Source organism: Protopterus annectens, chromosome 1.part1 (genome assembly GCF_019279795.1).
Source record: "Protopterus annectens isolate FY-2018-M chromosome 1.part1, PAN1.0, whole genome shotgun sequence".
Classification (NCBI taxonomy): Eukaryota; Metazoa; Chordata; order Ceratodontiformes; family Protopteridae; genus Protopterus; species Protopterus annectens.
The window spans coordinates 1,819,071,139-1,819,096,261 of NC_056726.1; the positions used below are offsets into that span (position 1 = coordinate 1,819,071,139).

Here is a 25,123-nt window from a genome sequence, read left to right on the forward strand (position 1 = left end):
CATTGTGACAGACAGTAATAATGACATGTGAGTTTGCTGATGCCTAATGTCAGACCTTGTTTCATAAATACCTTGAAAGTGGATTTTGTGCATAGGTCACTTTGTTGAAACTGACAGTCCTATAGCAAGATCTATATACATTTCAAGATAAATACCCTACCTCTGGAAAATCTTTGTTTTTTTTTTTTTCAAAGTTGAAAAATGTGCCGGCTAGATATTTGTAGAAAATGTGGGAAAACTGATTTTTTTCAGGATGAACAAAGAGGACTAGGAATATCAAATTTAGATGCATATTGGAGAATAGCTCAGCTGAGAGCATTTGTTATTTGGTATACACCCAGGAGAAACTTGTATGGGTTAAGCTATGAAGTCAAGTACCTCCTAGCATAAATAAACTTAAAAATACAGTGTTTTGGGATTGAAAATCTGATCAGAGCAATAAGATACACAAGTCTGTATCAAATGGGTTAGACTGGTCGATTAGGGCTTTAAATGTAGAAGCATGGGTATTTTGGAGCTAATACTATTAAGTGTTAAGACTGATGGTTGCCTTTTGGAACTATATCAAAGAATAGTGAGTCAAAACTCTTATTATATTGGGAGCACCACTGGGTGAGACCAAAGTGTAAGTCTGGGAACAGTGTGTGGAAAATGAGATCTGTGAGTGGGGAAAAAACTTACAAAAAAAAAACTTACAGGGGATTAGTGGACATCCTAAAATGAATAGTAAGAAGACTGCCAAAGTGGGTGTCATTTATTCAGTTAAACACAGGGTAGGACTTGGATAGTTTAACTAGACAAAATACAAATTTAGAAAAGTGAGAGGATGGAAGGAAGGATTAGGCAAAAAATGATTAATTTTTTGAAGGTAAAGATCCAGGTAAAGGACTTGGCAATGGTTTTACAAGTGGTCATAGATACCACCAAGAATATAGTTCAGATGGAAATGCCTCCACAAATATCTTGGGTCTATATTAGAACATCGAAGTGTCAGAACTTTGAATGCTCTAACATCGACACCTAATAAGCGAAAGCTGAAAATAGCGAAATTTTAGATAACCAAATTCTTTCCTAGGGAAAGAATTTGGTTGTCCGTTCCTGTCGCTTCGCTATTTTCAGCTCTGTGGTGGAAAGTTACGGTCGGGTTCAGGTAAGTGTGCGAATGTGTGGACGTTAGTGTTAGGGTGGGATAGGTGAGTTAGGGCACGGGTGAGGTGTGTGTACGATAGTGACAGACCTTAGGGTTAAGGTAAGTGGATAGTGGTGTATGTACAGTTTAGTGTAGGTTTAGATGTAAGATTTTAGGTGTATGTGTGTTGATTGCCGTTTGTTTGGTGTGTTTGTGTTGTGTGTATGTGTTTTGGAACAGCAAATTTTTCCCTAGGAAAAAATTCAGTGTTCTTAATTTTCAGTCTTATCGGTTTTCGGTTAGTAGGTGTCGATATTAGAACATTCGAAGTTCTGAACCTTCAATGTTCTAATATAGACCCAATATCTTTATACACCAAGAAGGTAAACTGTCATCATTCCCAGTGTTTTCAATGAATATTGGAGATTTAGCAAAGAAAGTGGGACCTGGAGATGTATCTTTGGGAGCCCCCTGGTTTGGAGCAGTTAAAAAGATTGCTACTAAAACTGTAAGAAGCTTTTTGGCCAAGTAGACTTAAGATGTAAATGTGCTAAGACTGAGTGGGCTTCATATTCTTTAATATTACTGGTGGCACAAAAGCTATCACATGAAGATAAAAATAACAAGCACTCCTCTAAGATACAGGGATTTCAATAATTATTGAAAGAAATTTCTAAAATTGAGGAACGGGGATTAAATGAATGAGTTAAATATAAATATATTTTATCATTAATAATGAATGTCATGACCCTGCAAATAGTGGCCCGTATCCTGTCTGATGAGTTTTACAGGTGCCACATCAAGGAATGCAAAGAGTGGAAGGAAACTATTAGACATAGGTGAGATATTAATACAAAAATACAAGCAAGAGTCAATTGAAGAGTTATGTCTTATTTTCTTATTATTGTATTATATATGGATTTTGACAATAGAAGTTTTATAGGAAAATACTCTTGAGAACAGCTTGATATTTCAGTTTTACCTTATTTTTCTGTTTTTGTGTTCTGAAATGTATAAATCTGATTTTTGAAACTGAGCATGATGCTTAAGATACTAGAAAAGATTAAAAGTCATGCTTTCAAACAGCTGATCTCAGGAAGATATGCATTTGTTAAATATTAAAGTAAAATACAAATGAGTTTACAACCTGAATGTTTGTGTATGTGTGTGTGTGTGTGTGGGGGGGGGGGATGTTGGTGTGAAACCAGGCTTGAAGAAGTGAACATTTAATTGTGAGACCAGTAAATGTACAACATGGTGGGGGACAGAGAGGAAACAGTATATGTGTATGTATCTAGTGACAATCCTGTATCTTAATGTATGCACTCCTGAGTTAAACAGCAAAAGAGAGTGTTACCTTGAAATGTCAAGAATGCAAGCAAGACTGTACTTAAAAAAAACATACGATTGAAAGACTGCAAGGCATGTATGCCACATTATCACAACATTTTGTGTTAGAGCATGTGGGAATTTCACCTACTTCAAGTTATTAACAGCATTCAAAAGGAGAGGACTGTGGGTGCATACAAAAATGCATTAATACTGTTATACTGACACAGACTGTAGACAGTTTAAATATAGTAAAATAATGATCCAAGACCTAAGTTTGTTCAGAAATTGTTGTTGGTGTAATACTAAAGAAATATGCAAGTACCTGGTGAACTCATTTCAAACTTTTAGTTTTGTTTGCATGAGTCCATATATTTGCTGTATTTGAGAATTTGTTATAGAGTAGTTTTCTGGTAGTTTGGATAAGGGGCAAGGAATAGATATGAGACTGTTATTTTTTATTATAAATATTTATTATTAATGTTTTTTATTTAATAACAACAATATGGTTAGATCTATTTTCTACAATTGTATTTTTATATTACATTTTATCCACATGTTAGACAAGATTTGAAACATTATAGAAACTACAATTCACACTATTTAATAGAGCACATATGTTTTATTTATTTATGGGAATTTATTCATACATGTGCATTTTTTTAACTTGTACTTATTGGTTTAATAGTTTTGGTATATGTAATTGTTTACTTTGTTTTTATGCTTTTATCTTATGTTTTAATTATACGCTATTAACACATGCATTTACATGCTTTTTAAAAAAATGTACGAGTGTAATTAGATATTTAGCTCATTACTTTGGTCTATGCATGTGGAAAGGCAATTATACACAATAGGTTTCAATCATACTATAATATATACACTGTATTCGTAAGCTTCAATCTACAATTTAAACATTACTAGTATATCATTTTATACAGCATCTAAAATAGGAGGTTTTATACTGTAAAAAGTGCATTTTATATGTTAATATTGGTATTGTACGTTGGAACATACTGTATATTGGTCTATACCTGAAATATGAACTGAGTGGCAGTCAAGAGATGTATTGAAAAAATAGAATAAATATCACCTTAAATCTTTGTTAAAAAGTTGGCGCCAAAACGTCTATAAAATGTTTTATACTATGTTAGTATGCAATTCTGAAGAAGTCCACGATTGAGTGGATGAAAGAGCTTAATCGCATTTTATATTTGTTTTTGGTTTTAATTGAATTGCACAGGGTTATCGGAGTGCTTTATCACGTTTTTGGTTTTTCGTTCAAGCTGGTTGTGTTAAATAAAAGGGTGTATCAAAGCTTTGCTGGTTATTGGCGTATTTCTCTTGGTTCACGTTAGTTAGACTGTTGTTTTGTGTGGAAGAGAGGGAAGAAACTTAAGGAGTGAGAACTATTAGAAGACATTTGAATAGAGAATGGATGATGATAGTGGCAAGCAACAGGCTAAAATATGATTCAGAGGTATTGCAGATGTATGGGGTGGATAGGTGAAGAAATGTGGGATACATAGCTATAGGGTTTGCCTTGTTGTTCATTTTTTTTTCTAGAAGCTTAAATTAGATCTGGAAGACATTACTTGGAAGTAAAAAGGAGGGGAAATAGGGAGGACTGTGGATAAAAAGGTATGCCTGGGAAGGAGGAAAGAGGGGGGGGAGAGGATTCTGTAGGAGAAGACTGTCCTGGAAAGGAGGAAGGAGGGGTGGCTGGTTAGCTAAGAGTAGAATGGGGCTGTAAGGATTCAGTTTAATAAACTGTGACAGTGGAAAGTTCCTTAACGATCTGTTCCAGAAAGTTAGGTTTCATAGCAGCAGCAGACCTATTGCCAGAGTGAGCATTTTTAGTATGTCTTTGATAAGTTTCCAAAGAGGTTGTGGGTTGCAGGACATTATTTGCTTATATCTTACATAAAGTAGCTTTGACTCTGTTATGGCTAACATTACATTCCTGCCTTAATCTTCTAAAAATATCATAGTCGTGAAGGAAAAATGAATTCCATTTGCACTAGGCTTGATCATTTGATTTTAATTTGGCATTTACTGCCTTAGCTATCCATGTAAGGATTTTTCTTTAACTCTGAGTTCAGTAATGAGGAAGACCTTTTCAGTGATAGGAAAACTTAGAGAGGTGAAGATAGCTAGAGCAGTATCTGTGAGGCAGCATGATATAGGGAAGACTGGTGTTTTGAAGCTCAAAGTACAACAGTGATTCTTTGGTTTCTGGAAGTGTTCTGTGCAAAAATGACTACAGGGAGAGGTTTGGAGACATTATAAAAAATGTTGGCTTGAATGGGGAGATGGTCATCTAAGGCATTTGGTAGGCAAGATACTTGTTTTAATTTCTGCGGTGTGTTAGTGATGAAGATGTCTACCAGTGAATATTTGTTAGAGTTGTTTTCTTTTTCTGCAGTTGGAGAGTTGACGATTTATGAAAGGTCGTTTAAGGTGAGGATGTTACTGCGTTGCTACTGGGAGGTCTGAGAAAGCCAGTGTTTAGGTCACCTGTTATTATGATGTTGCTGTGTGGAAAGTGTGATAAGATGCAGTCAAGAGTGGATTGAAAGATGAGTAGGCTTGAGGTGTGGAATATACACAACACTTGAAAAGAAGCTTGACTTTATTACTAATATTTGTTTGAACTACTAGCCATTTAAGAGAGGTGTCACTCAAACAGTAACTATATGATAAGACAGGAGGATATTCTGTGATTTTTTTTTTTTTAATTAAAAGCATTATGCCACCTTTTTAGCCAGGCCTGTTGTTGCAGTACGGTCATATTTGTCTTTCAGTACTGCAGATGGGTGCTAATGGGATTTAAGCCATGTTTCAGTGATGTCAGGATTGTGGGTGGAAACCCAAGCTTCAGAGTTGTCCTACTGTTAATACTTTAGGCTTTCAGATGCTGGATTTAACTCCCTTGGGTAGTGTATAGTTAATTGTAGTTGCCTTACAGTTGAGAGGAGCGCTATTAGGGAGGGAATTAGTCTATGTAGTAGAGGGAATAGTGTGAGAAGCAGTTGGAAAAGGACAATAATTTGTTTTGATATCACTTTTTTTTTTTAGGAAATTTGTTATTAATTTAACATACAATATATACACAGAATGGAAGAAATTCAGTATCACATACTTTTATACAGTGTTAGAAGGAATACATTGAATCATCAAGGTAGTCTTGTACAATTAACACATTAAGTGTCTTGGTGTTCCATTGATATCACTTTTTAACAACATTAGCAAGGAAAATTAAAGTAAATAGGTACATTTACTGAAATGACTAAGAGGTATAATTTTGTTTTTGTGAAGAAGAGAATTGTAATGTAAAGTTGTTTGTGTGTGAGGCAGTGACATAGCATCTATGTTCAGGCTATAGTGATGCTGGATAGATTAAATATTAATGGGGTGGGAGGTGTAAGAGAGAGTGTGTGTTATAAGGTGGTGGTAGATATGCACCAGTGTTGTATTCCCAAATGTAAGAGATAAAGGGAGCAATAAAAAGGGACAGTGAAGTGATGTGAGAGATCATCTCCTGAGATTGGAATTACAGTTAATTGGAAAATGTGCAGAAGAAATTTTGCCTGGAATGTAAGTTTCCGTTTATGAGATTAGTTGCATATGGAAGAAGGGAAGAAATGATCTTGTTTAAGGTTGGCAGTAGGGAGGAAGTTTGATGGAGAAAGCAGGAAGAAGGGGAGCAAGACCAAAGTAGCCACCCACTGTTGTATTGAAAAAGATTAATAAAGAAAGGGGAAGTCAAGGTAGTGAAGTAACTGGGAAAAATAGCCTTGTCCACTAATTAGGTGATGCCTATAGAGAGAGGAACGTCAATGAATGAGAGTCTAACCTGCCATCAAAGGCTGTAACTTAAGGTGGAAAACGGAATGAGAAGAAGGAGAGAGAAAGGGGTAGGAAGGTATTCAGCAGAGGCATAATGGGAATACAAGAAAAAGGGAGAAGAGAGTTACCTACCACCTAAGGCCTTCACTGTGGTGAGGGAGACAAACTACTAGGAAGAATGACAGGTGTATGGAAAAAGACTAAGACTAACAAGAATAAGGGGCAGAAGGTAGGTAGGTAACTGTGAGATAAAGGAGGGGACAGGCAGGTGAGGGGGAGTTAAAAAGGAGACGAAAGAATGTCAGTTTAAGGGAGGTGCGGTAGGTCACTTGGAGGTAGATCAGTAGAAAAGCAAGTGTTATCTCTCACAGCATCTACCTTATCTGCCACCCACAAATTGCATTGAGAGATTAAAACCAGAGGATAAGGATTAAAAGCTAGAGAAGCAATTACCTTGCTAGTCGCCTTAGGGATGCATGTAGAGCAAGGGAGATGATGAATGGGACTTAATTCTGTTAACAGAGGAGAAGTTAAAGCAGTCAGATATGGTAGGGTGGAAATGAAGAAACTTTGTGCAGCAGCCTTATTTGCTATCCAGGGATCATTGCAACAGATAAAAGCCAGAGAATATGTAACAATTAGAAGCTAGAGGTGTAGTTACCTTATTTGTCATCCAAGTGTGGCATGGAGATATTGAGGGAAGGGAATAAGTAAGGATTAGAAGGCGGCCTTATATGTAGTGCCTTACCAGCCCTCTAAGGCAATAACCACAAGGTGTATAACAGATTAGTAGGAGGATATTTATTTATTTATTTATTTACTAACATTTGATTACCAGGAAAGTGACTGGGTAGAAGACCATTTTTAGTGGCGGCCTGGGCAGAAAACTCTAAATTATTAGAAAACATTTTAAGAACCATAATTTTACAATCTTCAGAAATAAAACAAAACATTTGCAGTTTAAGTAACTATAACAAATTAGACATAATATAAAAACATTGGTTAAGAATCAATACAAGGTATATGACAATCATTTAATATTTAAAGAAATTTTAGACGGTTTGTAGGGAAACTAAAGGTAAGTTAATCTAATACAAACAGGAAGTGCAATATGAAGTGAGGGAAAAACAGACTTATGGTATATTTAGAGAGAAAGTCGGGGACGAGAATTGGGTAGAAGTAAGGAAGTGAAGAAGGGAGAGTAAGGTGGTATAAGGAATGAAAAGGTACTTTTTCATATTTAGGGATATAGTTTATCCTGGTTTTGAGCAAGAACGGAGACAGGTTTTAGCTAGGAAGTCTTTCAAAGTGGTTTTGAAAGATGGGAAGGGGGTATCAGTGTGATGGATACAGGTAAGGAGTTGCAGGTCTTATCAAACTTGTACGAATACAGACAATGCACATCAGGTTTGCTAGGTTTGTAGACCGGCAGGAGTTTTTGGTCACTGGATTACAATGATTGGGAACATGGCTGTGTAGAATGTCTTTTAGTGCTGGACAGGCAGATGGATGCTGGATAATTTTATAGGTGGCAAGAAATTGTGTATATGTTAGTTGATATGGAAGTTCTAACCAATTTAGGCTTTTCAGTGCTATACAGTGGTGGGTTCTGAAAATGGTATGTGCTGGAAATGTATCAGCTTTATTTGTTCAGGTTTTAATTTTTGTGCAAATGATAGAGGGAGGGGAAGATGGGAGAGAGATTAGTAATAACAGATATGAAGAGAAAGAGGAGGGAGGGTGGAGAGTGGAAAGAAGAGGGAAGGTGGGAAAAGATTGATCTGTCTGAGCAATTGCATTGTCTGCCACCTAAGGGTGCCCCCGAGAGATCAGTAGAAGGGATTAAGCAAAGACTGTGGATGAAGAGACTGGGGTGAGGTGGTAAGAAGTTAAAGATGATCATTCAGCCATAAAAAGAGGTAAGTGAGATCAAGGTAAAGGAATACGTAAGTATTAGAAGCTGTGTAGAAAGAAGTCAGGGAACTAGGGCATTACCTACCACCTAAAGCTCTAATTGTAAGGTGAAAAATATAGTAGTAGGAGAATCTGGGAGAAGATGATGTAATTCAAATTAGACTGATAATAAGAAAGCAAGAGATGGTGGAGAATGGAGAGAGAAAAGGGGAATACTGTAGGAGTTGAGGGAAGAGATTACGATTATTGTTTCAGGCTTTGACAGTAGAAAAATTGGATAAACTTACTGACAGACTGTTAAGGATGAGTAAGGGATTGGCGAAAAAGACATGGGTGGGATAAGTATGATTAGAGGCAAGGGGCTGTGAGCAGTTGAATACAAATAATAATGATCTGGTACAAGGCAAGCGATGAAAGGGAGTGAGTCAGTTGGAGTAATGTATGGGTGGAAGTTCGGAGTTGGAAAGGAGGAGTGATGTAAATATAGTGTTAAGATATGTTTGATTGGAAGGGATGACTATGCTACACTAGTATGCTAAACATGATTAATAGGTAGCTAACGTTGGAGAGCTTTGTTGTTATTTTAAGTATATATAGTATACTGGAGGGTAAGAAGTAGGAAGGGCTCGATACTGTACACAGATTTGTTTGTTGCTTGTATGTTTGAGTTGATTGGCTTGGAGGGAGATGGCAGGTCTAGAAACATATAAATGTAATGATAGTGGGGTGTGTAAGAATGGATATAGTAGTAAGCAGAGCAGGCACAGCAACCAAAAAAACAATTAAATTAAGAAAAGTTATCATTGTAATTGTATACCCTGTTGTAGATGTTAAGTAATTGAAGGTAAAATGTCATTTGATGGATATGATCAGTTGGGTGAAAACCAACATGGATGGTTTTATGTAGTTGAAATTTTAGGCGATGCTTCAGTTTTGAATGTACTCACACTGTGATTCTTTGAATAGGAAAGTTTTTAAATTCTAATTTAAATTTTGTATAGGACGGTATGGATTTCAGTTGCCATTTGAGCAATTCCCATACTTTCGGTGCAAGTTCTGAAAGTAATCAATTATTTATTTATTTATTTTACATTTGTTGACCGGGATAGTCTAACTGGATTTATGTCCATTTTCAGTAGAGTCCCGGGGAGATAAGCTCCAAGAGATTATTAGACTACTAACATACAGGTACTAGTTGTTATACAGTTAAATACTACAAATTTTAAACAGTTCAGGAATTTTCACAGTTTATACAAAAAAACATGTTACAAGCATTAGATAAGATATTTTAGACTTTATGTACAAGACTTCATTAGTAACTAGAAAGCAATTGTTAAACAAATACATACTTCAAATGTCAACAGTTCAGCAATGCTCACAGTTTAAACAATACTTGTTGCCTGCCTTAGGTAGGATGCTTTAGAATTAAATGCAGAAGAATTTAACTAGGTATTTTAAATTATTTCTATTAGGATAAGATAGATAAGATATGTTTTTGCCAAGGATAGGCCTTAATCTAAAAAGACACAGATAGAGCAGGAATTAGGTCTTAAGAGAGGGTATTTGGGATATAGTATGAGATTAGTTTGGATTTGTACAGGGACATAACCAATGTTTTTTAAGATAGTTTCAGATTGTATTTAAATAGTGTAAATGAAGACAGTGATGTAAGTTTGTGGGGGAGTTGGTTCCAATACCTTCCAACTGCATTTGAGAACAGAGCATCTCCTGCCATGTTATTAGATTTACATGTTGATACTAGTAGTTTATTAAATGGGCATAAAGTTGAAAGGTTCTTATATTGGGTAATGAGACTAGCAAGTATTGGGGTATTGGTAGGTTGGAAAAGGGTTTTGTGTGCAGTGGTGAGTTGTTTAAAGTGAATCTGATTCATAAGATCTAACCAGCCTAATTGTTTCAGGTTATGGCAGTGATGGGTCCTAAAGGAGGAAGCAGTAGCAAGACTAGCATTGCTATTGTAAGCGTTGGCTAGCTTGTTAAGGTTATTTTTTGACAAGTTAGTATATATGGAAGAAGCATAGAGAAGTGTGGAGATAAGGTGGGAATAGGCAATAGTAGTTCTGGCTAGTGGGGAGAGAAAGGGTTTTATCCTATAGAGGGAGCCTAGTTTCCTTTTGACAGTTTTTATGGTATTGTTGATATGGGTTTCAAAGTTCAGGTTGTTATAAATGGTTACCCCTAGAAGTTTGGTTGTTGGATTGGGAGATATGAGTGTACCATTATTGGATAAGACTGAAATTCATTGGGAGTAATTTACGGGTAGGAGTGAAGAGGAGGAGTTTGTTTTTTTGGGGTTCAAGAGGAGGCAGCGTTGTAGAAACCAATATTCTGTTTTATTGAACATTGCCTGAGTTAGAGTCTGTAGTTGGGATTGAGATTTAGCTGAGCAGATTATTGCCGAATCATTTGCATATTATACACAGTTAAAGGAATAGCTAGGTTGAGGTCATTGATAAATATTGAGAAGAGGAGGGGGCCCAATATAGAGCCCTGAGGAACACCTAGGGTAACTGAGAGATGGGATGAGAGTTTGTTGTCCCATAGCACTGCCTGCTGTCTATTATCAAGGTAGGACTGGAACCATTTTATAGTCTTTGTGTCCAGAGAGAAGGATTTTAGAATATTGAGAAGTAAGTGATGGTTGACCATGTCAAATACTTTTGAAAGGTCAATGAAAAGTGCTGAAGAGAGAAGATTGTTATTAGGGTTTTTATTGATGCTGTCAGTGAAGGATAGGAGTGCAGTTGTTGTACTGTGGAAAGGCCTGAAGTCATGTTGAGATTTGGCCAGTAAATTGTTCTGGAGTAGGTGGTCTAGTAACTGCCTGTGGATGCACTTTTCCATTATTTTAGCTAATGGGGAAAGTAGTACTATGGGACGATAGTTAGAATATTCTCTGGAGTTTCCACCCTTGTGTAGGGGGATAATGTAGGAGATTTTCCTGATGGTGGGAATAGTGCTTTCTTGTATGGTTCTATTTATCAGCAATGATACAGGATAAGCTAAGACTCTGGCTGCCTTTTGCAGGTATTCAGCAGGTAGCTGGTCAGCTGAGGGGGGTAGTAGGTTTTAGTTTACTTAAGAGGTTGCAGATAAGGGAAGTTGGGACAGGTTGCAGGTTTAGAGTTGGGAGAGAGTTAGTAGTATTGGTTTGAAGGGCAGAGCTATCGGATGTTAGTTGATTAGCAAGTGTTTGGATGGTCTCAGTGAAGAAGGTATTAAAAGCATTAGCAGTTTGCTTTGGATTGTAGGAATTTGATCCTATAGGGGGTGGTGTTGCAGATTGGCCTGGTTGAAGTAGTCTGTTTATGCTAACCCAGAACTTTTGTGCATTATTTTGGTTGTTCTGTTGGAGGTGGAAGTAAAAGTTTTTTTTATCTTCGAGTATAGCTTTCTTAGTCTCATTTCTTTTTTGCCTGAATTGTTGTTGGTCTACAGGGTTTTCAATTGTTCTCCATAGTGCCCAAACTTTATTTCTCTGTTAAATTTTCTGCCTGGTTTTCTTTGTAAGCCATGGGGCGGGTTTAGATTTAATTTTGATGGAATGCTTTGGTGCATGGTGGTTAAGGATTGTTAAGAATTTTGAGTTATAGTAGTTTGTTGCTTCGTCAAGTGGGAGGTATTTTGTAGGTGACCAATCACATTCTTTTAGTTCAGCTTGGAAGTTATTGGGGTTAAAGTTTCTGTTGCTTCTTATTGTTTTATATATGGTTGGGTTGTGTGAACTCATTGAGGACGAACCTGAATTCTAATGTAGAAACTGTAGGTGTAGATATTTAGCTAAGGCAAAGCTCAAGTTTAGAGTTAGCCTCTCCGTTCATTTTTCCTTTTATTGTTATATATATTGGCTAGTTGCGGTGCAGTCCTAGCGTTCTCACATATACCTCTTATGTTGAAATTTACAAATGCTACTGGTGTAAAAATCAGCCATGTTTGTACGTTTCACATTAAATTAGCTAGTAGAGGTGCGATTAGTGATTACCATAAGCACCTATTACTCTAGATGCAATCTTAAATGCAGGCAAGTACGTCTCCTCCTTTATTTCTTAGTCTGCTTCTTAGTCTACAATGCAGTTTGCTGTGGGGGAGGGTTGTAGATTATAGATAGAGGGATTAAGGGTGGAAGAGGTGGATTTGAATTTGAAAATAAAGAAATGAGTTACCATTTCTGAGAAAAACAATACGTATTTCAGTTTATCATTTCAGCAGAATTTTATTGTGTGTGTGTCTGTCTATAAATATATATATATATATATATATATATATATATATATATATATATATATATATATATATATATATATATATATAGTGAGAGAGATAAATATATATGTATGTATGTATATAGATAGATACATTGGATATAAAATAAAGTGTACACACCCCTGTTAAAATGCCAGGTTTTTGTGATAAAAAAAATGAGACCACAATAAATAATTTCAAATCTTTTCCCACAATGTGTACAATTCAGTTGAAAAACAAACAAATCTGTTAGGGGAAAAATATAAAAAATAAAAAACCTACAATAAGCTAGTTGCGTAAGTGTGCACACCCTTAAACTAATACTTTGTTGAAGCACCTTTTGATTTAATTACAGCATTCAGTCTTCTTAGGTACACACGTGCCATCAATTAAAGAGACTCTGATTAACCCCAAATAAAGTTCAACTGTCCTAGTAGGATTTTCCTGACATTTACTCAGCTGCCTGCTACAGCAAAAGCCATGGTTCCAAGAGAGCTTACAAATCATCAAAGGGATCTCATTGTTGAAAGGTATCAGTCAGGAGAAGGGTACAAAAAAATTTCCACAGTATTGGGTACACACACACACACACACACACACACACACACACACACACGTCAAAACAGTGAGTGCTAACATGATCAAACACTTTTTCAACCTGTGAAGAAGAGCAAACATTCATATGAGTGAATGTTATCAATGGAGTCTTTTCCAGTAGACTTTTCTACGTGGTCACAGTGCAACGGGGTCAGGGAATATGCCCTTATGTAGTCTGCATGGTAAATCAAGCGTTAAATGCTTATGTTCAGTGTATGTGATGTATATGTAAATTTAAAAGGAAATACTAAAACCTATATCTTCATGGCTTTCTCCCTACAGAATGGATTTCTTTCAGCAGTACCATATATAGGAAGCTGGCTGTGCTGTATCCTGTCAGGTTATATAGCTGATTTACTTCGTTCTAAGAAAATCTTCAGCACTGCCAGAACTCGTAAGCTCTTCACATTTATAGGTATGTTACTAAATCTGGAAACATTCACAGAAATTGCCACTAATGGGTATATTGTTAACCTGTTTATTCGTTTCTCTCAAAAGCTGACTGATCTATGAGGGCCAGTGTGCAGTTGTGTGTATGTGTGTTTGTTTGTGTGAAATAAGTAAGCAATGATGCTTTGTAAGGTGGGTGTTAATAGGGAAGTAACTGTACTTTATTGTTTTGCTTTGTAAAGGAGGACACACTCAGGAGTGCAGCACCTCCTTCCACCCTTAAAGAGGCACTGCAGTATCAGCACTTCCATGCACATGGTGTGAGAGTACAACCCACAGCCTTCTGCCCTAAAAGACTACATGTTGTGCTACTAACATTTGTTAAAATACCATCTACATTATTACTTGCAGTTCTAGAGACATCATATAAATCTGTTCAACTTCACTCAACTCTTACTCTCACCTATAAGAAATCGACAAGACCACTAAAAGAGAGAGTCCCTCTTGGATTGGATCCTCACTAACTACTCAACAATGCCCACCAATGTGGGACACTACCAGACTCTTTCAGTGACCACAATCAAACTTTTCTCCCTCGGCACAAAATTAAATATACCACTCCACCCTCCCTACTACAAACCCAATCCCAAAGGAACTTCCCCTCAGAACAATTCTTAGAAACCTTAAAGTACTGCAACTGGTCACCACTAAAAGCCCTCCCCCTAGATAACGCTGTGGAGTACTTGAATACCACTTTCCTCAAAGTTCTAAACCAAATAGCCCCACTCAAAACAATTAGGGTACACAGCAACCCTTCCCAGTGGTTAGAGAAAGCTACTAAGATTCTAATCAAAAATAAGGACAAAGCCTGGAAAATCTTGTGACAACACACAACACCAGAAACTAGACAAAAATATTCAGAACTTAGGAACAAAACAAAAAAAGCAGATCAAGTCAGATCAAGTCAGACAAACAAAACTACTATATTTCCCTACAAAGGAAATACAGTAACAATCCACAAAAATTCTGGGCTGCAGTGAACAACATCCTCCAGCCTGGAAAAGCTACTACACTGCCACCAAACTTTGAAGGCCCTGACCATAACATATCCTCAAACTTCAATAACTACTTCATCTCCTCAATCCTGAAATTAGTGAATGACATGTCACCCACTATCCAACCACCAGCCCTAAAATACCAAACTAACCCCCCTCTCACTCAAACCAGTACCAACATCGACCATTCAAAAACGTCTAGCAAAGCTTAAACCAACCACCCTCGCTGCCGACCAACTACCAGCCAAATATCTCCAAATTGCATCCAAGACTATTGCCTACCCCATCTCCCTACTTATCAATAGGTCCATTTCCACAAGCACCATGGCATCCTTTTGGAAAACCTCCTATATCATTCCTCCACAAGGGTGGCCCCTCCACTAACCTCTCCAATTACCACCCTATTGCAATCCTTTCACCCCTATCTAAAATCTTAGCAAAATGTATCCACCACCAGCTCCTCACCCACCTACTAACCAACAATCAATTATCTAAAACCCAACATTGATTCAGACCATCCCATAGCACTAACACAGCCCTTATCAGTTTTGCCAGCACTATAAACTCACATAGGAATCAAGGGAAACTAGTTTCCGACACCTTCCTAGACCTGCAAACAAGAAAATAACCAGTGTGTACTGAATGTCCAGGTGAAAACCAAACTTCAAAAAAACATATACCAACTGGACAACCACAACTGAAGACATGACTTTAATAAAAATGATGATAAAAATAACAGCAAACAAATTCCATGCAAAAATCAGATAAAAAAGGACAAGCGCTTTCGCATACAGCTTCTTCAGATCCTATAAGAAACTAAAAAACCATGAACATTTTTAAACTAACACTTAACCTATCAAAAACAAGAGAAAATTGCGCCAAAAAACAATGACATCATTTCCTCATACAATCAATGCAACTTCCTATGTGCCTTAAGCCTCTGCCCACTCAAAATGGGTTTGATATTAACCTGACTATTCAGCCCTGGATTCTTATAAGCTTGCATCCTAAGAATCCATTTTATCTCCATCTGCTCCAAATACTTGTTACAGTCACCACCTCTCACATAACACCCTAAAAGAAAAATCGTGTCCAGGGCATTGAGATTGATGTTTGGCAAGGGCATTGTTTATATCACCCTTCCTCATATCTGACAAATGTTTGGATACCCTGTCCTTCAATCGTTGGATGGTTTTATCCACATAGAAGCAGGGGCATACATCACATGTTGCTAAGTACACTATAAAGTGGGTAGTACAGTCTGCATAGAAACTGGGAATAAATTCAAACGCTAAAGTGGGATGTTTATATACTTATTGTTTAGTCAAAACCCCACACACACTACAAGACCTACAAGGATAAGTCCCAGTGCATTGACTTGACTGTCCAGGGCATTTAATATCATTGCACAACAACCATTTAAGATTGTTGTTGCTTCGATAGATGAAATATGGTGCGGCCCCTACTAAGCCAGTCGTTGCAGTGTCCAATGTTAAGATAGCCCAATGTTTCTGTATGATACCTTTTATAACATTGTTATTGCTGGTAAAATTAGCTATAAATGAAGTATGACATTTTGTCTTCTTTCTATTGGTCATGTTATCATTCCTAACTCTCAAAATCGGAGCATTGATTATCAAGGCCCGATCTTGAATAGCACTAGGTGTGGTAACATTCTGTTCCACAAAGGAGAGTTGAAAATCACCCAGCCTGTCAACTTCAAGGCTATCCTGTATTTCCCTAACAGTAGTACCATTATATCCCCTATCAATAAACATTGCCTCCAGAGTATCAAATTCCCATTGCATGTCACCCTCATTGCTACAAATCCTGGACACTCTAGTGAATTGGCTTTTCACTACACTTGAAAACACATGTCCAGGTTGCATACTATCTCTAGATAGAAGGTTGTTACGCCAACATGGCTTTCTAAACAGTGTGGTGTTAATGCCCCCTATTGTATCTTTAGTTACTGATACGTCTAAGAAGTCTACATGTAAAAAAGAATGGGTGACAGTAAACCGAAGAAACTCTGTGGTAGACTCTAAATATTCAATATATAGAAGAAGGGACTCAACATCACCTTCCCAAACAATGAAGACGTCATCAACAAACCGTCTACAGTGTCTCACACCTCTATATAATGGACTCACAGTCAGGGTATTATCCTCCCAAAAATGCATCACCAGATTTGCATAAGAATTGGTGCAGGGGGTGCCCATGGCTACCCCCCAGCTCTGTAGATATAACTGTTCCTCAAACAGGAACATGTTATTATTCAAAATCAAGTCAAGCAAGGTACAGACTAAACAAACATCTAGATTCAATGAGAATGCATCACTACTCAAGATCTGCCTCATCGCTTATATCCCATACTCATTGGGTATGGTAGTGAAAAGACTTTTAACATCCAGGGTAACCAATAGCAGATCAGTGATATTCAACTGCACAAATTCATCAAGATCCTGCAAAAAATGCGCAGTATCCCTCAAAATGGTATTTATAGACCTAACTATTGGACTAAGTAGCCCCTCTACATAAATGGAGAGGGGCTCCGTTACCCAGCCCCCTCCGGCAACAATGGGTCTCATAGGTGGCTCAATCAAGGATTTATGAACCTTGGGTAGCCCTTTGATAACCGGTATCATGGGATGAGGCACCTTGAAAAACTCAAACAGTCCCTCATTAATCTCCCTGGTCATAAGTAAATCAAATATACAATCATTCACATATTTAATAATGGTCCTAACCCGTGCCCAATCTATCACATGATAGGTATCCAAGTCATTTAATTAAATAGACATTGCTTTTACATAATCACACCTGTCCATTAATACTACAGCGCCACCTTTATCGAATGGCCGAATTATAAGATCCACATTATTTTTCAAATCATTCAATGCCTTATATTCTGCAGCGCTCAAATTATAAAAGTTACTTTTATTGTGACCACTTAAAGTCATAATCAATTCCTTCTCACAAGCTTATAAAAATAGTTCAATGTGAGATGGTATAATAGGCGAGAAGGTACTAGGTCTTCTTTATTCGGTAACTTGCTGCTCTTGGGCTTCACCAAACATTAAACCCAGAGCTACTTTCCTGGCAAAAAGCCTCAAATCAAATAAAACATCACTTACTCTGGCTGGAGTGGCTGGAAGAATAGTTAGTCCCCGTTCTAGCACAGAGCATTCTAAACTAGTCGAAAAATACGTGGAAAGATTCACCACTTTGTGTTTGATAGGTCAAGTGTTAGTTTAAAAATGTTCATGGTTTTTTAGTTTCTTATAGGATCTGAAGAAGCTGTATGCGAAAGCTCTTGTCCTTTTTTACCTTCCTAGACCTAGCCAAGGCATTCAGCACAGTTTCCCATAATAAACTCCTTACCTGCCTCTCCGAGCTCAACCTCAATAACCCCTCCCTGCAATGGTTTAACAATTACCTAAGCAACCGTTCACAATCTGTCAAGTGGGCCAACACCCTATCCCCCTTACTCCCCATCACATGTGGCGTTCCCCAAGGCTCAATCCTAGGTCCCCTTCTCTCTAATATATTTACTAACAATCTCCACCTAGCAACCACCAAAGCTGATATTGTTCAGCATGCAGATGGCACAACCCTAATATGCTCAGCATCCAACATCCATCTACTACAAAAAAAAAGCCCAAGAGTCCTTCACTGCAATAGAGAACTGGCTAAACAAACACCAGTTGATACTGAACCCAAAAAAAAACACAGTTAATGCTATTCCACCCAACTAAACACTGCGATCCTACCTTCCCCATCCTTTCAGCCAATAACACCCTCATCACCCCAGTAGCTGGAGCTAAACTACTAGGTGTCACTATTGACCAACAGCTTAAATATACTAAAGACATATCCCAAACCATCTCTAAAGTCCATAAAAAAATAGAATGCCTGTATCATAGTAAATACTTCCTCACCCCCAAGACTAAGGCCACCATAGCCAGGAGCCATCTCCTATCTACATTGCTCTCTGCCTGCCCAGTTCTAATCAAAATCAATAAATCTGACCTCAATAAACTCTCCACCTGCTATAATAAAATAGCCAGGTTTGCCTCCAATACTAAATCACTTTCCCACCACTGTCAGTCCCTACTTAAGCTGCACTGGCTAGAATTCTCAAACCTACTGAGTTACCACCAACTCATCATTACGCATCAAATCCTATACCAACCAGAGAGAGAACCCGTGCCCTGGCTGGCATAGTAAACTTCCACAAGTCCAGTAGGGAACTATGATCAAGCAACAAATCCTTGATCGTGCTTAATTCATGCCAGAATAGCTCTGGAGAAGCTCTATTCTCCTATGAAGTTGCTAAAGCATGGAACACTCTCCCACCTGACCTCGGGACACAAACTCAGGCAACCACATTTAAACTCCTCCTGAAAACCCACCTCTATGCTAACCCTGTTTGCTATTGCAAAAACACCCCCTTAAATACCTCCAGTCTACAGGGCGACCGATCTCTGAAGCCCCCTTTGCCTACATGATACTGCCACCTAGACGCACCGTACTTGTTGCAAGTATAGCAATATATACCTACTTCTGAATGTTTTTCACACTCATTCATTACTTCTACTGCTAGACTTGGAATCTCCTAAACATGTTAAGCCCTGTTCATGCTTTCTAATTGTAAATATTGGAAATGTGGACATTTCATTTTATTTTTATTTTTTCATGCTGTACTTCAGTTATTGTACTACCACTGTAAAACTCTGATCTAATTACTGTAATATGTTGTTGTTTCAACTTTCTACTATGTTAAGATATTACTGTTTTAATCACTGTTGTTATTAAATTCCTGGAGCTTTTCTCCCCAGGACTCCGCTGAAAATGGACACCTGCTGTACAGTCGGACTTATCCTAGTAAAACAAATGATAAATAAATAAATAAAATAAATAAATAAATCATCATAATTGCATAGACAGGACAGAAACTCTTCTGTGGAGAACAACAAATACAGTGCATGGTCGATATTAGAAATCATGTAAAGACATCATATGCATGAGATGAGCATGAAGGAAGGATGTTGAGTAGAGGAATGATAGAAATTTTTAAATATCTTATGTAAATCCTAGAGTTAGAAAGAAGACAAAAGAACAAATTTATGATAATAAAGTATACCATTTAAGGATAAAAGGTGAGCAGCTCAGGTGGAGATGTAAGGAACCTATATTATACATTAGACAGAGAGATACTCACTTGAACAATAGATCGTAAGTAAATTAGCATTACAGCAATCAGTAAAAACATAGTGGTATTCTGTCGTTTTTCAGTTCCTGAAAATTCCACTTTAATAAAATCCTGTCTTGAAATTTCATCTGTCTTGCATCTACTGGCACTGATGGATGGCAGTAATAGTGGTCTTCCACTATTTGTTTTTAATCTGCTGTAAGGCAGTTCTTTTTCAGTTCTTGTGTAGAGCGTATCCTTCATTGTCAAGCAAGGGTATTCCACATATGTTTTTAACCAAAAAATGTGGAATGTGGCTAGGATTTGCTGTGTGGCACAGAAAGACCTGAGTTCAGCTTTAGAAGACCTGAGTTCATTTATAGTTTCATAGGTGCATAGGTTAGTACTAGGCTAACTTCCTTTATTGGCCATTTTTAAGCCTAGCCAATTACCCCATGTCAGAATCAAACCCTGCACCTTGTGTTTCTAAGGTAAGCACCTTAACCATTACGCCAACCTCCCACCCCTTTAGTTTCTTAAGCACTGAATGAGTTGACATGGAGTGAAAGAGGAACAATGAGGTAAGTGCCTACTCGTAAGTCTTCATAGGGAGAGTAAGGGAATGTGATAGTGGACCATGCATTGGTTTTTTTAGAGCCTGAGAGCCAAGATAACAAGGTGCTAACTAGTTAATGTGATGGGTATGGCAATAAGAACAACATTATTGAAGAGGTGGGAATAGTTTATATGCAATTCCCCCACTGCACACCCACCATGTACGTCACTGAGCATATGAGAGGGTTAGGGCATAATCAGAGAACCAGCATATTAACCAGCTGCATTTTATGGCCATTATGCAGTCACATGTTTCTCTAACTGCAGAGTAATCCACAGCATAGTAGCTACAACGTCTGCTTGTCTGGAAGGAAAACATCTACCTAATGAAAGTTCACACTGGGGTATTGTGCAGTATGAGGTTGCCTCATGGAAAATGGAGCAATAGGGTGAGCTAGTCATTACTAGCTGACCCCATCAGTCTGCTGGGATATGACCAGTGGAAGGATATGCTCAGTGGATTGCAAGCTTTCTAAAAAAAAAAGATGAAGCAGCTGTCATGCAGATATAGGGAGGTAGGTATGTCTTCTTACTTTGATATGGTCAGAAACTTGGTCCTTAATACTGCAGCTAGACCAAAACAGAACAGAGGAATGTGAACTGAAAATGTGATGTTTCACCTTGCAGTTCAGAAGTTTCTTATGCAAAGGGCAAATTAGATTTTATTAGGCATTTTCCTTGTCCATAGTGATCATTGTGATTCTTGTACTGTAGAAGAAAGCATGTAGGTCATTTTCAATTGCTGTGTACTGGTAGATTTGTTCAGGATTTTCAGACTGAGAATGGGTCTGAAAAAGACTCAGTTTGGAGAATGAGAAAGAATACTGAATGGAAAGCTAATCTTTGCCAAGATATATGAACTGGTGCTGGATCTGGAAGTGATGCTAACCCAGAGGAAGGCATTTTTTGTGTGGTGGAGGGTGGAAGGGATTGTAGGACGGTTTGTCTAATCCCCCTCCCTTTGACCCTTTCAACTCCTGTCCTTTACCACCATTAACCAGTTTGTTTTCTAAGGGCCGTAGCATTTAAGCACTTCACTTCAATCCCAAACATACGTTAGCGCTCTAGTGCCTGATCTGCTGGTTGGACATGGGTTATATGTGGTGTAGTTAGAACTTTATCCCTCTGAGCCACAGTTCTGGATGGATTGGATTATATAGCTTCATACATGTAAGTTTTACAGCACAGCCTAAAAACTGTATTGCCCACTATGTTTGTGAACGGACATTGTAGTTGTGAGTAAAGTGAAAACCTCTGGCCTACAAGGGATGCATTTCAAAAGTGAAATATGGAAATATGACAGTAAGCATTCTTTAAATCCAGTGTTACTAAAAAGGCTTGGGGAAGTATCACTGGAAATAAGGACTGTAAGGTCAACATCTTTAAACTTGGAATTTTGAGAAAGGTATTGAATGAGGAAAGGTCCAAAATGGGTCTCTGGTTGCCTTCTTTGCTGGGAACTAGAAACATTCCCAAATAAAATCCTCTTCCTCCTAGATGAGGGGTCACAGATTCTATTATACCCTGAGTAAAGAGGTCTTGAAAAAGTGGGAGAATGAGGTGAATCTGTCTTCGAGGAGACTGGAGGAGCCCTGAATGACGTAGAGGAGCAGTCCAGTAGATTTTGTAACCTTTCTGGATGATGGATTGGACCCATTTATCTGATGTTGTGGATTGCCAGGTTAGGAAAGATGGTGTTAGTTTTTGCAACAGAGGAACCTAGGGATGGATGAAGTTGGTGGGGCAGAGTTTGGCAAGTGATGAAAATGTGATAAAAACAGCAAGTATACTAAAATGAGTTGTGGTCCTTTCATAATTTAAAAATTTCAATTTTCTGGGTTTTTTTTTTCTCTAGGAATGTTCATTCCAGCTATCTTCTTCATTGCGGTTGCATTTATTGGCTGTGATTACAAAACTTCAGTGTTATTCTTAACACTTGCTACCACATTTGGGGGTGCTTCCTCAGCGGGTGTTCACATTAATCACTTGGATATTGCCCCCAGGTAAGTGTTCCTTTTGTTACGTTTCACAAGTTAATGGTGTAGCTTTTTAACAAAAATACATTCAGTCAATGAGCAAGGTTTATTGCAAGAGTGTTCCAGTTAGGTTAGTATTGGGTTTAAGTCTTTACTTTCAGATAGATTCATAGGTAAGCACTATTCTACCTGCTGTTATGGGCCATTTTAAGTCTAGTCAGTTTTCCTTTTTTACTCAAATTAAACTATCCCATTTGTTTAGAGGTTGGCCTTACCCATCTCATGGGCGATAATTATATATTACCCCTAGCGAGAATAACTGGGGTCATACCATAGATAATTTGAGGAGACCCATGCATGGGATAAAGCATTTAGGAGCTATCTTTGTCCATTAGTTGTACAGGGGGCAGTCCTGGAGTAAATTTTCTGTTTCCTATCCTTAGATCTAAGTTGTGCTTGATTATGGACGTAAGATGACGTGCTACTAAGCTTACCCTTAGAATGGTATAGGTTTAAGTATTCCTCAATAGATGACATGCCAAATTCAATAAAGCCTACACTGTCCATTTACACTGTGTGCTCCAGGACGCGCATATGTTAGTACACCGTTTTGGATTCAGTAAGCGGCTCTACACGGTGTGTAGAGCCACGCCCAGTGCACAAACAAGATGAACACTGTGGCATGCAAATTACAGCATAAGCAGCTAAATTGTTTACTAATCAACCAATCCAAGATGGAGGAGCAACAAGCTATAAAGCAGCCATGTAGATGCAGTGCTGGTTTTCCTGCAAATTCTGAAACCTGTTGTAGTACAGCCATGGAAAGGAGTCTACACAGAAACAATGTTAGGGGCTCCAGTGGATTTAATTCTTGTGTATGTGCAACAGGTTGAAATCTATGCTGCTACTGCTCCTAACAGACTAAAGCCAAGAAGGAGAAGAGTTTTCAGTCCCCGCAAAACTTATCAGCACCTACACGATGTCAAAATTGTAGAGCGCTACAGGGTGGATTGAGACACACTACAGGAACATTGCAACCTCTGTCATCAACTCAGAGCCAGGGCAAACTGAGGAGAACTCATCCCAGTGGAGACAAAGGTATGTGTAGCACTTAGAATCCTAGCTACAGGTACCTCTCAGAGACCAACAGAGGACATGCTGGGGGTGTCACAGCCATCAGCATCCAGGATCCTCCATCAATACTTGAATGCTATGCTTTAACATGCTAGTAACCACGTATATTTTCTGTGTACTGCTGAGGATAGGGGCATTACTGGGAAGGAGTTCTACCTTGTAGCACACTACCCTGACATACTAGGTGCCATAGATTGCACACCTGTAGATATTAAGGCCGGGAAACAGGGAAGGCTCTACATTAATAGAAAGGGCTTTCACTCTATTAACTGTCAGGTTGTGTGTAATGCCATGGGAATCATTTTGATTGAGCGTGCTGGCAACCCTGGCGGTTAACATGACTCTCATTCTGGCACACCTCCCAACTGTATCAGATGTTCATATCCCACAAGGTCATTTACTGGGGGATGCAGGTTATGCACTGGAACAGTTGCTGATGACACCCATCAGAAATGCACACACACCTGCTGAAGAACACCATAATGAGGCACATGCACAAACCAGAAATATCATAGAGCATGTGTTTAGGCTGCAGTAGTTGCAGTTCTGGTGCCTAGATACATCTGGGGGAGCCCTGCAGTACAATCCACAGACATGTACTGAAATATTCACAGTATATGTGCCATGCTACCCGACATCATCCTGAGAAAACAGCTTCAGCAAGATCAACAAGGGGAAGGAGCGCACATCCCACCACCAATGCCAAGGTCACCACAGCCACACACAGGTGAGTCAGAGAGGGAAGCAGCAGCTACTGTGGATGTAGGCAGACGTAGGTGTGCTCAATATGCCCTCACATAGGCTAAGAGACAACACATAGCACACTCACTCACCACCTAAGTGCCTAAAACCTTCCTCCTATGCACATACATATAGTAACATTGATGCCAGGCAACTCTCTCAAGCTTTACTTCCCCGCTTATTGGCTGTGTACTGCTTGCATCAGACAGAGCGAGCCCTGAACTAAAACTGTTGCAACTGCTGGATTTACAAGGTAAGCACTGAATCTTGAGTGTATTGTGTAATAATATGAATGACTGGAATATTCTTGCATGTTGTTACTTGGTAGGGTAAGCAAGTAAAAGGTGGGAGATTTGTACAGAAATTACGTTAACATGTGACAGCAGAGACGTATGTGACTTTTGTGTCCATTATTAAGTTGTAGGCTTCAGGCATCAAAGATTCACACAGTCATACCTCTCAAAGGTAGTGATGGTCACTGCATGCCCTCAGTGTAGCACCATATATTTGTGCTGGAAAATCATTAAGGAGACCAGTTAGAAAGTAATAATACACATTGAAGTTTCAGACTTCACAACCCTCACAAGATCTTTCTTAAGAAAGGTGGAAAATGTTGATGCTATCAACTGTCTAATTTTGTAAGACCAATATAAGTCAAAGGTACAGTTACCATTTCAAAATCACAAATGCAAATATATAAAGTACTAAGTCAGCTGTGCACCCCAAGCATCAGACATAAAGCTTTTGTTTTAGGGATATGGCACAGTTATCATCACTTGCACAATGTGTTGGGGAAGGGACAGGAAGCCTAGGCTGACGCTAAAGGTCAGTGAGTGTAGGTGGGTAAGAAAGAGAAGCAGGCAAACATTTGGATAAAGCAACAAATGGGCAGTGAGACAAAATAAGTTTTAAGTTGCATGACTGAACCATGTAACTG

General features: G+C 38.3%; 1 protein-coding gene across 1 annotated transcript in view; it reads left to right on the forward strand.

The window, feature by feature from the left end:
• The window catches only part of LOC122812417 (sialin-like), a 1,040,020-nt gene that overhangs the window by 836,930 nt on the left and 177,967 nt on the right, over positions 1–25,123 (forward strand). Inside the window, exons 10-11 of the mRNA XM_044084807.1 lie at positions 13,364–13,496; positions 22,191–22,338. Of these exons, the coding sequence (XP_043940742.1) occupies positions 13,364–13,496; positions 22,191–22,338 (281 nt within the window). The remainder of the gene's footprint in view (positions 1–13,363; positions 13,497–22,190; positions 22,339–25,123) is intronic.